This window comes from Diorhabda carinulata, chromosome X (assembly GCF_026250575.1).
Source record: "Diorhabda carinulata isolate Delta chromosome X, icDioCari1.1, whole genome shotgun sequence".
In the NCBI taxonomy this organism is placed as follows: domain Eukaryota; kingdom Metazoa; phylum Arthropoda; class Insecta; order Coleoptera; family Chrysomelidae; genus Diorhabda; species Diorhabda carinulata.
The window spans coordinates 15,535,760-15,552,456 of record NC_079472.1 but is presented as its reverse complement, the minus strand read 5'-3'; the positions used below and the strand labels follow the sequence as shown (position 1 = coordinate 15,552,456).

The window sequence follows — 16,697 nt, the reverse complement described above, 5'->3', positions numbered from 1 at the left end:
ATGAATCAAATTGTGACACAACTTATTATTGTACGTAATAGCTTAGATTATTGATTAAATTTTCGTTTATTAAGTTTCATGTGTTCCTTTAGATATATTCTATATTGCAGCTTGAAAAAATGCATTATTAAACAATATGAAGGACTCTTTCATGAAGTATTCCTTGTGAAAGAGTCCTTGGGCCAACATATTTCGGAATCACTATTGCATAGGGTACTGTTATACATTTTATAACATAAACTTGTTTTAAAAAGCTATTCTATTGAGAAATAATGATAAAAGCGATTTATTGTTACTAAATTCGTAAAATTAATATTTTGCGCTCAAAATTTAAGATTGCTATGAATCAAATGTAATTGCTAGTGAAATCGTTCCAAGAACTATCAATAATTATCCATTAATTATATACACTGAATGTTTAGAAAAGCTACTTATTCATAGAAAATGTGGAAAAACAAAAAAGCTCATTTCGAAGGTTATAAAAGGTTTAAAAAATTTCAAATCCCGGCTATATTCATTAATAGAAAATGTATGAAACTAGAGTATTTTCTTTTGAAAACATTGTATGGGTTCATATCGTGTATTTTGAAGAAGCGATTTTGAAGCCCGGTCGTGGAATACTACGTCAATATCCGATTTTGTTTCTAGCAAATAGGTTTACGTAATGTTAAGTAAATAACAAAAATAATAATAATTATTGATTATTTTAATCTTATCTATTTAACAAAATTCGATGGTTCGAACTGATTTCTTTCCAATATTGACAGACTCGTTAAAGATGGCAAACCTGCTGGTATTAACAATATACATCAATGTGATTTCCAGGTAAATATATATAATTTAAATCTTGTATTTTTTTCTTTTGGCTAAATTTGATTATATTAGGAAATAATCCGTAATAATTCGTTATTTTTCTTACGGAAATTTGTGGAAAAATATTTTTTTTTTTATTAGGAAATATCATTTGAATATTTTTTACCGTTTTTAGGCGGTTTTAATAAGATATGGAAAATCCTATTTAAAAATTTTGAAATCAATAAAATAAATATTCATTTAATCCAAACGAAAAGGTTTTTATCAAATTTCTGACTAATTTTTGAATATTTATCATGCGTTTCGACAAAGCAGACATTTTTTTAAAACTTCGCGAATCACAGAATTTTCTATATTATTTATCAAAAATTAAAATCAGTGATTCCCAAAGTGGTCTATGTGAACCCCCAGTGGACTCGAAAGAGACTCTACGTAAATTTCCATCTTTAGATTTTATTTTCAAATGTTTTTGGCGAATTTTGAGAATATATATCAGCGTGGGATTTACTGAAACAAATAATACTATAACGATATATAATACAATTCCCAATGGACTGAATCTTTAATAAAAAACGTTGTATCATAATACTTAAATGTCTAAAAATTGAGCCACACTAAAAATTTCAATGGATTTTTGATCGAATTAAGAAATATTTTATTTCTTGTATATTATAAATTTGAATAACATTAATATTTAATTGGTAATTTATTATTTAGCTTTCAATAATACACACAAATTCATTTAATAAGAATTTTGAGAACTCGCAGCAGACTGGGTCTTAACGATTGCACAGAATTTACAAAATTCCGAGTTTTAATTATATACATAAATGTGAGTCTCAATTTTATTCATTTCATGGAAAAGACTGTTCCTTATATTATAGACACCTCCTTAATTTTGTCGCAACAATTAAAAAATGTGTGTCTCGCAAACTTAGATCACAATTAGCTTGATTCTTGCAATCTTCGAAATATCAAATCACATTAGAAAATTTCATTTCGAGGTTGGTCTATAAATAACTATCAATTCCTTTGTTGTTTGTTTTCCTCTTGAATTTTACTCGACATCTAAAAAAAATAAGATATATATAACATCACATAGTAGATAAAAGATTCATTAATTCAATAAAATGACGAAGATAATGATACAGTATACAAAAGTATACGTAGTGCAGTCCATAAGTTTTTTTAAAATAACATAGAAAGAATTGTGATTATTTTTCATTATATTTATTTTTCCTTCATTTCTAAAAAATTTTCAGGATTAAAATATAAAAATATGATGCATGTAGATCGGGGTTGTATGGTGGATGTTCAATCTCGATCACATTCGTATACAGTAGCCTTAAAAAACAAACACACGCCTCGGCTTTTTACGATAACGGTTGTAATAATGAAATAAATCAAAAAGAAATTGTAGCCACAGCTTTTTTGGTGCTTTTCTTGACCTTTGATTCATTTGGCATGGAATCTCCAATTTTTGTCGTTTTTAAATCAATGTGGGATCCTTAGAATAATTGTTTTGGAAATATTTCTTTTGTTTTTAGATGCCGGTCGCTTAGAACAAATATTTCCATTAATTTAATGATTTCTGGAGTAGCCACTGTCACACAGGGGTCATCTTCTAATAATTCGCGTCTCTAACGAAAAATTTGTTAATTGTTAAAAATGATGGACATCAATGAGAAACTCTATTCGAGACAATTTTCGTAAGCAACTTGACTGAGGTCTCGTTCGAGCTCTACTAGAGTAAAGTGGATCGAAGCAACAAGTTGAAACTATGAGGTTGAATTAGACGGAGCGCTATAAACCCAATACTTCAAACTATTCTTTATTAGTATCAAAATAATAAAATACTATCGATAATATTGAAAAAATATGAATAAAATGATTGGTGATATGATTATCAGATGATTATCTTTCGTTATTAAAAAAAATACATAAATTTATATTGCAGGGTCTGTTTTGGTGAAATAAATACCCAAAAATTTCCGGACGGATTTTCATTCGGAGCAGCAACGGCTGCGTATCAAATCGAAGGGGCTTGGAATACATCAGGGAAGGGCGAAAGTATATGGGATCATTTCGTCCACACAAATTCCTCCAGAATCGTTGACGGATCAAACGCTGACATCGCTTGTGATTCGTTTCATAAATATAAAGAAGATATTGCTCTGGCCGCGGATATGGGTTTGACCCATTACAGGTTTTCGGTTTCTTGGACAAGGTAAGGATGTCAATGTTGACGTATGAGTATCTGAAAAACAACCTATTTTCAGAATTTTACCCAATGGGTACAACAATATCAAAAATATCGATGGTATCATGTATTATCAAAATGTTGTTAAAGAAATCGAAAAACGCAACATGACTCCAATGGTAACAATCTACCATTGGGATTTACCCGAAACCATTCAAGATATCGGTGGATGGGTGAACCCCAAAATTGTTGAATACTTTCGAGATTACGCAGAAATAGTATTCGAAAGTCTGCCAACTGTGAAACTCTGGATAACCATCAACGAACCGAAACAAGTATGAAAACTTAATAGTATATAGCCTTTGATAAAATTGTCGGAGCATTTAAATTATCGCGGAACATGAGAAACAATTTTTTTTTTAATATAATTGTAGGTTTGTCAAGGTGGGTACGGTAAAGGTAGTATGGCACCTGGATACACGGAAAGTGGTGTATCTGATTATCTTTGTTCCTATCATATCATTAAAGCACATGCCGCAGCTTACAATTTGTATCAAGAAAAATTCAAAAATCTTGGAGGTGATGATATAAATTACACGTTATTAGATTAATTTCATAATTATTCATTATAGGAAAAATTACAATGGCAATTGATGGTGTTTGGAGTATACCTTATTCCGATGAAGAAGAACACAAAGAAGCGGCATCGAGAAAACTTGCTTTTGAGGTAAGTTTTTTGTCGATTTCCGATTTATCAATACCTAGATCAACCTTTTGATATGTTTCTTAACTTATTAATAAATGTTTTTAGTTTGGTTTATATGCCCACCCGATATTCTTTGGAGATTGGCCTGAAGTAGTGAAACAAAGAGTGGCGGAAAGAAGCTCAAACGAATCCTTCACGAAATCACGTTTACCACCTTTTACCGAAGACGATATAAGCCAGATTAATGGAACTGCCGATTACGTGGCATTCAATTTTTACGATACAAAACTAATTAAAAACGTTGAGGAGGCAGATTTTGATAGCGTTTCCTACGATAACGATTTGAGAACAAGCGCTGAAAACGATCCAAAATGGAATACATCTATTGATGGAACCACTTCGGTGAGTTGTTTCCTCATCAACAAGCAATGGCACCCCACATCACAACTTCGAAGATACGACACGTACATGCCTCTTAACAAAAAATTGAAGGTTATGATGTGTACTTTAGATCCTTACGTTCGCTCGGCCAAATCTATCATGTCCTCCTAAGTAGAATTGAGTCCTAGCTCGCGGAGTTAATGAAACCTGATAGATCTATTGTGCCCTTTGAGAACTGTCCCTAAAATTAGTAGCTTTTTATTTCTAAACTATTTATTCACTTTTATATTCATGCAATTTTTTGCTCAACGTTTTGCTCCATTTTAAACAGCTTTTAGAGGTGCTTACGACTCACTCTTTTACACCCGTTTCCAAGTCTATCTATCTCTTGACGATGTCGAAGAACTAGCCATACATTTAGTGAGATACTCAACTGCTGCTGGCTCTAATCCCTAAATAGTCGCAGAACTGTAACGATCGACATTCCCATCAACTGTGAATAACTAAGTGTTTTCCACAGTCCAAAGGACGCAGTGCAGCCAATATCCACCACAGGATGAGTGCAGTGAACGGTCAACACTGTGTGATTGACAAAGTTGTCAAACAATGGTGTATGAAATGTGCCGAAAGTCAAAGTGAAGGTGGTCGGTGATCCCTATATAAAATTATCACCATTCCTAATATTTCTAGCACGGAATAATAATGAGGAAGCAGATTATTGTATCCAAAAAAGGCGATATATTGTTAATTTTATGGCACAAGAAACAAAAATAACAAAGGAGCTTTACTGTTAGATCCTACGTCGCGTCGCCTTCGGAGAGCTATACAAAACAAATGAAGAGGTGTGCTGTTATTTGGCGTGGTTCTGATTATGACAAGACTACCACATAATGTGATAAAAGAACTTCTTCAAAAGTTTAACCGCCCATTTTATAGACCTGATCTAGCACTTAGTGTCTATCATCTCGAGAATTGAATGCATGGCTCCCAACGAAAAGCCTCGGCTTACTACGGGTCCCCTGTTTCGACAAATGCCTCAACATTCATGGTGACTTTTGGTAGAAAATTCATTTTAACTTAATATGTCTCTATTTATGGTGTATCGAGGAAAATAGGCTTCGTTTAAGACATTTATGCTCCATTTTTCTTCTATATATGTATCGTCTGCATTCAATAATTGTTATTTTCCTTATAATTTTATTGTACGACATGTTTTACATAAATATTACGTTTTAGATTTATCCAAATGGTTTATGTGAATATTTAAATTGGATTAAAAATAACTACAACAATCCAGATATTTATATTACAGAAAATGGTGTAGCCGACGATGGCAGTACTTTAGACGATAAAGAAAGAATAAATTATTTAACTGTAAGTACTAATCTAATAAAAATTTTTGAATTTATTGTACCGTTTACATAAAATATTGTTAGCGACAACGTTTTTGTCCAAAAATTCTCAATTTTCTCGCAAAAAATAATAGCTAAAGCCTCCGTATACAATCTTGTTTCTCTTATTGTTCCTCAAGCAGTCTAGAACACTTAAAAAAACACTCGACAATATCCAATAGGTTGAGGAGGAGTCTGTGGTAACAACGATGATTTACATATTGAATACATTCCACCAACACTAGCAATATGTCCTGGCATAGTCACGTGATCGAATTAGCTTAGGTAGTAGCTTCACAAAAGCTCGCAGCCCTCTTCGAGATTAAAAAGCTATGTACTCCTCTACAAGGACGCCAGATGCGTCCATTTTTGGAATTTTGGAGCTCGGCGCTAAGTATACTCTGAAATACTCGACTCAATACAGAAGATAATATAAAAGAAAGGTCGCCGAGCAGACTTTGTTTTACCGATACTACCAACGCAGATGCTCTTCCGAGCTGTAATTTATCGGGATTTTTTTTGGAGATGTGCGAGCCTGTGGAATCAACTACCGAGGCACGTCTATCTTGAACACTACAACCAGAAGTTCAAGTGTTAGGATTAACCCTCTTGTGGTTACTTTTAACTTAAAAAAAATCATACTTTTGGTATCTGAAGAAAGTCATCAAATTGTGAGTGATAGTATAAGGTAGTAGATAGTGTACACTATAGGGCAAAAAAATAACATAACCAAATGAACAACATATCTCGATATAAAATTTTTTGTAGGATTACTTAACAGCCGTACTGGACGCCATTTATAAATATGAAGTAAAGGTCAAGGCGTACACCATGTGGAGTCTTTTAGATAACTTTGAATGGAGGAAAGGATACAGGTAGAAATTTTTTTAAGGGATATCAAATTTCGCCTAACCTCAATTTATTGATTTTCAGTGTTCACATGGGATTTTTTTCGGTCGATTTCGAGGATCCTGAAAGAAAGAGAACACCCAAAAAGTCTGTCAAATTTTTCCGAGAATTAATAGAAAAGGGAAGAATCCCATACATACCACATGCTATCACTGAACCTAGCTCAACCACTCCAAGCTCTACAACTGAACATCATAACAGTGGTAGCCAACATTTTATAGAAGCCTTTTTTATAATTGTACCTGTAATATTTTATTTTTCTATTTAGTTACAAACACCTGAAGTTCAACATTTGTTTTGTCATTTTTATCAAATAAATTTGTTTTAATTTCTAAGAGTTTTTTTAATTCCCAATCTGCCCCAAAAATAATAACCAATTAAACTTTCTCAGTAATCAACATCACTGCCAAATGAATTTGTATCTAGTGTACGATTAATTGTTCAAATGCAATAAGTTAAAAAGAACGCATCGTTGTGGATTTTCCACAAATTGTAATATGGGTTATTTGGAAAAACGTGATATAAATTTTGATCGCTAAATATATTAGAAAACTATTATTATTCCACTAAAAATACCACGATTCGAATAAAGAAAGTTTGTTATTAATATTATTAATGCAGTCGACTGTGACACAATAAAAAAACCAAACACAATTCTCCATAATAACAAAACAATTATTAATAAACATAACCTTATCTAACACTATTAGTAAGTATTATAAGTGTTGCGAATTTAACTGATTCATCTTGAGAATAAGGACTATAAATTAACAATAAAACTGTTGTATAGTAAACATATTATGAAGATAAATCTTGCCAATTGTTTGACATTATGCAAAACTCTCCCCATTGCATCATAGCTGCCACTAATTATAAATAATAATACACTGCATAGGAAAAGGTTTCAAATTTCGATTTTCTCTTGTAGGTAGCTCATTCTTCATTGAATCAGTAGAGTTTGTATACGAAAGTTTGGACACGAGCCTTAACGACCATGTGCATGAGATACTATGTTTACCTCATATATGTAATACTCCTATATGGACAGTTGGCATCGGAAAAAAGTCCCTACGTTCGGTGCCGACAATATTAATTGTCTCTCTCGCTCGAGAGAGACAATCTATACTGCGCATGCTTGAGAATGCGCAGAGCCAAATTGGAACCTCAAAAGATATAGAAAGAGTTATCATTATGTCTTCCTTAGTCGAATCAGCTTCCACTTATAGAAACTATCCATATAGAAATATTACATATATGGAAGTATTGCATATATGGTTGTCATTTTCCATTCAATCCCTTTAAGAATTTATTGGCACGCGGCATCTGTCTCTCCTGTCAAGTGGTTTCACGAAAGTAAACAAAACTGACTACACTTGCATTTGTTTGCCTCGTATTTTACTTAAAAAATGTCATTTGACTCGTCTTCTTTTGTAACCTCATTATTTATATTTATAAATAATGGTTACTTTATTAAATTTCAATAATTTAAATATGTCTCAATTGTTCGAATATTTGAACAGACCACTGTTTCGAGCGCTTTTGTTATTGGAGCCGCCATAAATTTCTTAGGTGAACGTCCGCTCGTGTCCGAACTTAACTATACAAGGATCTTATTGAATCATTTAACCCTTAGTAGCCTGATTTACGAGAGTGATTTTTTTTAATATTACTGTGTTTGCTTGAGGGCTAGATGAAGGGAAAAATAGCTAAAAAATCACAATAGTTATTTTACATATTTATTTAGAAAAAAAAACAGGTATCAATTTTGATACTTCAGGCATTAAGGCCATAAAGAAATCAGAAATCAGATGCACGAAATAATGCGAAACATTGGTTGTTTTTATTATCGCATAACGACACTTTACAATTTTTACAGAACCAAGAGTTTCCTACAATTATTAAATTTACACTTATTTCTAGAATCCATAAATATTTTTTCATGACCAATACAATCGCAACGCACGTCAGTAGAGGGTAGTACTTGCACCCCTGTCCGGGGTCTTTTAAAAAGTACTGTAGTATCTTGTCGACTGTTGGTACTGGGTCTTCCCCTTTTATTTTTCGAGTGACTTTGACATCTACATAAAGTATCGGCAAGCTCAGTTCTAAAATCTGCTAACTTCATAATATTCTTCTGAAGTCTTCCTTTCACCGTGTTTCCCTTTTTGTATACTACTTAAGCATTGATGGTAGTCATGTCTAACAAGTGGTAGAAGAGCCTCGTTGTCCACTTTCTCGACTTTATGCGGATGCGATTTCGACCAAAGAAGCTATCAATCAAATCAACGCCGCCCATGTGTGCGTTATATTCTTTTATGACCCGAGGACATGATACTTAAACATTGGCCTTTAGTTTTTTTTCGTAGCGGGTTATAATATCCGCTGATTCAGCGCCTACATACGTGGAAACTAATAGTACTTGTTTGTTATCTTTCCAACTTGTGGCCGACAATTCTTGGCCTTCGTGAGAGGCCACATTTTCGTGATATGTTCCTCTGGATACATTACGGTCTATGTCCTTAGCTCCTGAGTAAATCTCCAAACTGTTGGCATACCCTGACAGAGACCATAAAACGTATATGCTATCAATCTCTTCTGGACGCATTTTTGATAAATTTCTATAATAAAATAAAAATAAAAGTAATCCAACACCAAGCCATGCAGAAAAATAATGAAACGAAAGTTCAAAAAGTTTTTATAGCTAAAGAATTAGTAGGTAGGTTTTATGTAGTGTGAAATGCCTGAAATATCAAAATTGATACTCACAAAAAATGCACTAGTTTCTTCAAGTAAAACATGCACTCGCAAAAAATAATTATATCTTAGCGAAAACATTATATTCACTTACCTCAAAAGTATTTATATTCTTCAGAAAAAGAAAATATATCAAATTTATATTCAACAAAACTTTTAGTAAAATGTATTTACTTGTTCACTTTGCCGCGCAAGTAATATGTCATAGATAAGATAAAACAATAATGATGTTTGATTTTTTTTTTAATTTCGTTGGAAAGAATATACAACAGTAAAATACGTACAGCCAACCTATAAAAAAAACTAATAGTAATGTGAACATTCTGTTTAAAAGATTGGAATCAAAATTGAAACACTACGTTATTAAGGATTAATTCAATTTGTAGAAATGAAAAACTAATGAAACCAAAGACAGGTTAAATTATAACACCCAATTACACAAAACAATAACTAAAAAGCATTTATTCAATAAATAAATAAAATATTATTTGTACTTAAAATGAACATTATAAATGAAATATATATTTATATATGAGAAGTAAAGAAAGTAAAAATTCCTTCTAAAATATAAATAGGGAATCGCTAACCATTAATAACAATCACATCATCAGAACCAGTGGTTCCCACAGTATCATCTAACTGTTGTGGATTTGACGAGCCTGATTCTTTAATTTCGCATTCCTCCACAATAGGTCTATTAAAGTATCCATCAACAATTTTCTTTTTATCAGAATCTGATAAAGTATATAAATCATTGTGAATACTGGGTAAAATCTATGAAAAAAAATAGTAATTTAGTATTGAATTATTGGGAGTGCAATTTTTCTATATTACCGATTTTATAAAGCGATTTTTCAGACTCATCCACGTTCGAGTTCCATGAAAAGCTTGGGAATCTTCAAGTTGTTTCCAAAATAATATTCCTTTTAAGTGATAAAACGATCCAGTCGATACAATATATGTCAGTATCTTATTGTCTTCTTCTATGGTATATGACCGTTTATACCCTGACATATTTTTAAAAATAATGATATTGGTAGATACAAATAGCAAAACTCAAACTATACATCTATAACACTTGTATACCCCCATTCAAATATCAACAGAAACCCGGTAACTTTTAAGGTTAGATTTGACAGTTTGCTATTTACATAATCCATATACTCTACAGAGTGGTGCGTTCGTTTAGAATTAGTCAATTCTCAATAAAAAATTTTTAGAGTGTAGAAGTTCTTTTTTATCAAATTTACTCTATAATGTAATAAGATTTCATTTAATTTCAAATAAAAATTATTTAAGGCTTTCAAAAGTTTATTTACCGATAGAGAAAATTTTGATAGTTACAAATTATACGATATACAGTATGTGACAGCGACAGTGATAAAAAAAGAAGAACAGCTGGTTATAGACGAAATTATTTATTATTACTTGTTTCTAAAATACTCATATTTTTATAATTTCAAGTTATAGATACATATTTTTTAAAATGGACACCGATAAAAATTGGAATAGACCGTGGAGTACGGATGAGATTATTGCAAATGCCGAAAACTGGTCACTAGCTGGAGATGTGGCCCTATTGAATACAATTAAACAATTTGCAAATGTAAGGATACCAGATTCGAACATATTTTTTCGTAAAACATTCTTTATTTTTAGAATTTGCTTACAAAAACAGATAATTTGAATAAAAATGTAAATGATCTTTTAAAGGATTTAAATGAAGTAGGTTTACAACTAGATTTGTCTCAAAATGAATTTCAGAGTTTGAAAAATACTCAGTTTATAGAAAGTAGGGTCTATGATGACGACGAAACCTTGGACAGTAATGGAAATGAAAAAGTAATACCAATAACAGTAATAAAAAAATTAACCCAACATTAATTTGAATTAGGTTCTAGAACAAAATGCAAAACAATCAGAAGAAGAAACACATTTTGATGTTAATTTGACATTAGAAGTTGAATTGCTTGATAAATATTTTGAAACTGTGGAAATATCAATTAGTGACAGTGAAGACGAATCAGAAAAAAGGTAATTGATATTCAAATGTTTTTACTAATGAGAAAAGTTTCTTTTTTTAGTTTTGTATTGAAACCAATAGACGTGTATACAGATAGACCCTTACCTCCTTTAATTGGTTCAAAAGAATGGTACACCAATTGGTATTTAGAAGATGAATTTAATGATACAGATTCTCAAAAATCTGAAGAAGTTTATAGTGATTCCGATAGTGATAACAACTTACCTAAAGATTTAACGGTGAAAATAATTTCATTTCATACAATTGTTGGTATATATAACTCTTAATTTTTTGTAGTTTACTTCTGAAACTAGCTCTGAAATAGATTTTTCACATAGTACCACCGAAAATAAACATGTAACTAATGCTAATATAAAAAATATTGTCAAAATTCCTGAATCAACTGCTTCAACTGAGGGAAGTGAAAGCTCAAGTTCTTTACCCACAAAGGTAAGAGTACAAGTTGTTGTATACTGCTGAAAATACTTAATATTCTGTTCTATGAACTAGTGCATAAGTTGCACTTGTTCATTTCATGTAGGTCATGAAAAAATATTTATTTAATTTCAGGTTCCCATTTCAAATAAAATTTTTGCTGAGCAATTGACAGCTAAGTTGGATAATGTAATAAGTAAAGAAGAAAAGATTTCTGAAGAAATAAATTCAAAACCTATTCAACCGATTAAGAATAATACGTTTTTAGGTAATCTAGTTTTTCAATGTATAAATCAGATTTTAGGTCTAATGTACAAGTTTGAATTATCATCTTATTGGATACTAACTCTCTATCTGATAAAATGCAGAAATTTAGATTCAATTTTATATCTTCTGTATAAATTTAATTTACACAGATTGAACACTAGAGATCACAAATTTTGGTGAATGAGACTTAACTAATTAAAACCAATTGTGTTATCTTCATAACTAGATATGGAAACTGTCCGTTCACTATTGTATCATACTAAACAGTCAAAAAATATCACAAAGAAAATATCGAATACTTTTTATTCAATCTAGTTGGGAGGATATCGGATAGTATCAACTTCAATTATTATTAGGAAGGATTTAATTCTAAAAACATAATGACAGGATAATTACAAATTACACTCCCCAACATAACTGATATTTCTATCTGAAAGTTATTTCTCTTTTAAGATTTAATAATAACTAATCAAACATTGCATTTTGATTTCAAGTATAGTAAATGTTCTATGATACGGGGAAAAATAAAAAAGACTAGGTCAAGGCTGTGGGTGTGGTAATGATGTAAATCAAAATCAATTTTACTATTCCAACCGCTAAGACAACTGTTTTTATAATTTGCTTCATCAAGATTTTAGAGGGCCTGCAACTGGATTTCTTTCAAGCCTTAGCATTTTGAAGAGTATGACTACAGTTTGCTGGATATTGGAGATATTTGCTTTCCAAAAATCTTGACATAGTAGGTTAATACTCATCCATGAGGCACTAAATTAGCTGGGGTTTTTGTACATTTCTCTTTAATTTTCATAGAAGTATTATTAGATTTGTACATTGTTAAAATTAATAAAACCATTATGTTGTATGCAATTGTTCATTTTGAAATTTAATCAGGTTTATTTGCTGATGAACCTCCACCTTTAAGTGATTCTGAAAATAAAACTACAAAAGGTATTTTTTCTGGTGGTAAGAATCTTTTCGATGAAGATGATGATGAAGACACTTTGTTTAAAGATAGTGGGAAAAAAGGTGTTCTGACTCACAATACACAGAAAAGTGTAGATGATGTATTTGAAAATACATCAATAAATAATAATTTCCTTCCTCAATCATCACAGGTAAATACAATAACGCAGATTTCTTTTGTAAGTATTTTATTGTTACTTTTTGTATTCAAGGTATCTAAAGGTCTCTTCGATAGTGATGACAGTGATGATGAAGTAATTTCTTCAAATCGAAATAAACAAAATACTTTTTTACAATACCAAAAATCTGTCATTCCTTTAATTGAGGACGAACCGCCTGCATTAGATAGAGTAACGTCAACAAAAAAGGTAAAACTTCATTATAGTTAGAACATTTAGATTAATAGGTTTCATTAATGTTTTAGAAACCCGTAGGAGGTGTTTCTGTCTTTGGTAAAGAAAATATCAATGATTCTATTAAGAAAAGACAAAATATCAGTTCTGAAAACCAAGAAAATAAGATACTTGGAAAAGATGAAGTCGCTTCCCAGAAGATTTTGAATTTATTTCAAGATAATGATGAAGATATATTTACAAAAATAAACAGTAAAAAAACCAACTTGTTTGATGATGATTTGAACAAAGAAAATCGTAATAAATCTAGTTCAGAAACATTAAAAAAGAAAAAGAAAATTTTAAGTTTGTTTGATGATGATGATGATGAATCAGAAAAAGAAGATGATCTCTTTAATATACCCAAGAAAAACAAAGAAAAGAAATCGGATCTATTTGATGATGCATTATTTTCTACAGGTCCTCCTATGATCAAAGATAATAATAAAACATCAAATATTAAAAATAGTCTTGATAAAGATGAAAAAATAGAAAATATCGGTATTAACACAAACTTTGATAAACCAAGTGGAGAAATTGATAAAAAATCTGTACAGTTTACAGATAATTCTTCATTTAGTAAAGATAAACAGCTGAGTGTAAAATCTAAACTTGCAAGTTTATTTGATGATAATGAAGAAGATGACGAAGATGATATATTTGCCAATGTTACAAAGAAAATCGATTTCAATTTGTTTGAAGAACCTGAAAGTTCCGATGACTTGTTTAGCATTAAAAAAGAAATCAAGACTGATCAAGATATAATAAAAATAGCTCAAGTAGAAAACACTAAAGATTTTGTAAAGAATAAATTTGATAAAAGTAAGCCTGGCACAAATGAAGACACAAATAAATTTGCATATAATATAGATACTATTAAACAAGACGAAGATTATTCAAAATCGCAACGAATTGAAAAGGATGATAGTAAAAGTAGCTCTGTATTAGAAGAAAATAACATGTCATTATTTGATGATGACATGGATGAAGTTGGTTTGTTTGGCACTAATAAGAAATTCCATTCATTTAATGATGTAAAAAGAGGTTTGTATTTATATTTATCGTGAATTATTATTCTTGATTAGTTAATTCTGAATTTGGTGCATTCATTTTTCACTCGCGTGTCGATAAAATTTTACAATCAATATTTAACCTATTTGAAATTTCCTACATTTTGATAATACGTAAATCAAATGAGAAATTCACATAATTGATAAACATAAATATTACTAATTGCAGAAGACACATCAAACAAACCTCCGATTGCCCAAAAACCAGATTCAAATATAATAAAAGAAAGTGGAATTGTACAAAGTTCTATTTCAAACAAAATTTGTGAATCCGAATATGTTTCTGATCCATTTCTTAAAACTTCTACGTCTCCAACATCAAATGATATAATTTCCGGTTCTACATCCGAGAAGCTCTTTGTACAAGATTCTGTGCCAGTGGTGGCTTTGTTTGAATCGACTCCACCTCCAGATGATTACGAGTGGGATAATAAATCTGATATTTTGTCAGATACCGAAGATTTCTTAGGGTATGGGCGGGATAAGAACGACATAATTATATCGAGTGTGTTTGATAATGAACCTCCTTCTTTAAATGAAGACGAATCGAGTGGAATCGTAAAAAACCCTAGTAACATAAGGTATGTATATGTTTGGTTTATTTATATAAGAAAGTTTTCTATAAATATTAATGTTACTTCGATAAATCCGTTTTTTTTTGAAGGATCGATACGGATGATTCATTGTTTGATCCTCAAGCTTCTTCATCGAGCAGATTATCTTCGGAAATACTCGAGGATAGTATTTTGATTACAAATCCATCACAATTTTCCATTATAGCAGAGGACTCTAAAATAACCATTGATGTAGTACCTAGTGAAACATTAGATGTTTCTTCCGAAGACGTGCAAAATATTAAAAATGAAAAAATAATAGAAAATGAAGAACTATTAGAAAACAAGGAAGTTGTTAACAAAAAAATTGCTAGTATCACAGAAATGCTAAAGAATCAGAATAATCAAAACCAGAAGAAAAATAACGAAAACAAATGTAAAAATTCAGTCAATATATATTTTCCTTAGTTTTTTAATCAATTTATTTTTTAGCGTCTCCAGGAAAACTGAAGCAAAGTTTGAACATTAACGTCGAAGCCTTACTACCTGGTTATTCTCAACAAAAAATTGGTAGTTTATCAAAATCACAAAGTTGTGATGATAGTGAGAATGAAATTTCGAATGTTATTAATTTAAGTGAAAATGAAGACGAAAATAATAAATTGGAGCCAGAGACATCCATCGGATTTGACACAACAGATAGAGTAGAAATCTTGCCAAATATTACCAAGGTAATAAAAAACTTAACCATAGCAAATTATTTTTGTGCTATATATGCGTGTCAAAAAAATTCTGAAACGAATTGATAAATCGATTTTTAAATTTTTCTTGGAGATTATGCAAAAATTTTTTACTTTCCTTCTGTTTGACTATTTTTAATGTGAGAATATCAAGGCTTTTTCCTCTTTTATATATATTACATCATTTTGAGCACAAAACCCTTGATGAACTTTACTGTTAATATAAATAATCCATAAATATAAAAAATGTTTAAGGGGAGAGTGCGTATTCCTACTAAGAGGAGACCGCCGAGTAGAAGAGGAAGGCAAGAAGCTATACGTAAATCTACTTCTGGTGAATTATCTCCAGATTCGGATGAATTGGAGGCTGTAATACAACAAGGTACTAGTAGGTTTTTAGAACATTTTGTGTTGCGTTATAACGTGTTGATATTTTAGTTTCAAATTCAACAGAAACAAACAAACAGATTGTTTCTAAGAAAAATAACAATAATGAAAATATAAAAAGTAAATCGGATTCTAATAGCATTGATTCGCCTTTGGAGGAAATTAAAAATGAAACAATTAAACGAAATACAAAAAAAGATCTTTTCGGATCTGGTAGTGAATCTGATGACGATCTTTTTGGTATTCAAAAAAATAAGAAGGGAATTGGGAAGAAAGCTAATATAAATAAATCTTTGTTTGATGATAGTTCCAGTGAAGATGATTTATTTTTGGATAGAAAAACTAACAAATCAACAGGTAAGAATTGAATATATTCAGTGTGTATTCGTATTTATTAAAGATAAATTATTTTTCAGTAAAGACACAAAAAGTTGAACCTACAATTAAGAAACTAGAAAATGTCGAAACTGAAGAAGATCCCTTATCGAATTTATTATAACTACAAAATCAAAAATTATTATGATTTTACATACTATTGTGATATATATAAAGTTTATTCCTAATAAAAAATAATTATTATTCATATATAAAAATATATTTTAATTATATTGTATAAAATAAAATAATATTCATTGTTTTTAAATTGGTTTTAATAAAGACCATCGAAACCTCCACCTATTTTTTGTTCCCTGATATAGTTTTTACTTTCATA

General features: G+C 30.6%; 3 protein-coding genes across 3 annotated transcripts; 2 read left to right on the top strand and 1 right to left on the bottom strand.

The window, feature by feature from the left end:
* Positions 1 to 640: 640 nt before the first annotated feature.
* Positions 641 to 6,735, top strand: LOC130901370 (myrosinase 1-like). The gene is made up of 9 exons (XM_057812707.1): positions 641 to 825; positions 2,771 to 3,040; positions 3,093 to 3,348; positions 3,448 to 3,592; positions 3,646 to 3,740; positions 3,825 to 4,121; positions 5,337 to 5,474; positions 6,260 to 6,366; positions 6,425 to 6,735. The coding sequence occupies exons 1-9, from the start codon at positions 734 to 736 to the stop codon at positions 6,666 to 6,668; spliced, it is 1,644 nt and encodes a 547-aa protein (XP_057668690.1). The 5' UTR covers positions 641 to 733; the 3' UTR covers positions 6,669 to 6,735.
* A 2,644-nt stretch (positions 6,736 to 9,379) lies between these two features.
* On the bottom strand, positions 9,380 to 10,278 carry LOC130901363 (uncharacterized). The gene is made up of 2 exons (XM_057812688.1): positions 9,989 to 10,278; positions 9,380 to 9,928 (listed from the first exon to the last, which is right to left on the bottom strand). Exons 1-2 carry the CDS (start codon positions 10,166 to 10,168, stop codon positions 9,737 to 9,739), a joined length of 372 nt encoding a protein of 123 aa, XP_057668671.1. The 5' UTR covers positions 10,169 to 10,278; the 3' UTR covers positions 9,380 to 9,736.
* A 229-nt stretch (positions 10,279 to 10,507) lies between these two features.
* Positions 10,508 to 16,568, top strand: LOC130902110 (WASH complex subunit 2). The gene is made up of 15 exons (XM_057813948.1): positions 10,508 to 10,760; positions 10,814 to 10,996; positions 11,049 to 11,188; positions 11,239 to 11,416; positions 11,475 to 11,627; positions 11,748 to 11,880; positions 12,771 to 12,994; positions 13,055 to 13,210; positions 13,267 to 14,278; positions 14,474 to 14,885; positions 14,969 to 15,294; positions 15,351 to 15,589; positions 15,854 to 15,980; positions 16,037 to 16,342; positions 16,402 to 16,568. Exons 1-15 carry the CDS (start codon positions 10,641 to 10,643, stop codon positions 16,482 to 16,484), a joined length of 3,792 nt encoding a protein of 1,263 aa, XP_057669931.1. The 5' UTR covers positions 10,508 to 10,640; the 3' UTR covers positions 16,485 to 16,568.
* The last annotated feature ends 129 nt before the right edge of the window (positions 16,569 to 16,697 follow it).

What these genes read in the sequence shown, in the direction of transcription:
- LOC130901370 (XM_057812707.1), top strand. Translation starts at nt 734, where the DNA reads ATGGTTCGAACTGATTTCTTTCCAATATTGACAGACTCGTTAAAGATG. An exon ending in CTATTGATGGAACCACTTCG is followed by an intron (nt 4,122 to 5,336) that starts GTGAGTTGTTTC and finishes ATTACGTTTTAG; the next exon opens with ATTTATCCAAATGGTTTATG. An exon ending in AAAGAATAAATTATTTAACT is followed by an intron (nt 5,475 to 6,259) that starts GTAAGTACTAAT and finishes AATTTTTTGTAG; the next exon opens with GATTACTTAACAGCCGTACT.
- LOC130901363 (XM_057812688.1), bottom strand. Translation starts at nt 10,168, where the DNA reads ATGTCAGGGTATAAACGGTCATATACCATAGAAGAAGACAATAAGATA. An exon ending in AAAATCGCTTTATAAAATCG is followed by an intron (nt 9,929 to 9,988) that starts GTAATATAGAAA and finishes TTTTTTTCATAG; the next exon opens with ATTTTACCCAGTATTCACAA.
- LOC130902110 (XM_057813948.1), top strand. Translation starts at nt 10,641, where the DNA reads ATGGACACCGATAAAAATTGGAATAGACCGTGGAGTACGGATGAGATT. An exon ending in GAAGACGAATCAGAAAAAAG is followed by an intron (nt 11,189 to 11,238) that starts GTAATTGATATT and finishes TTCTTTTTTTAG; the next exon opens with TTTTGTATTGAAACCAATAG. An exon ending in GAAAAATAACGAAAACAAAT is followed by an intron (nt 15,295 to 15,350) that starts GTAAAAATTCAG and finishes TTTATTTTTTAG; the next exon opens with CGTCTCCAGGAAAACTGAAG.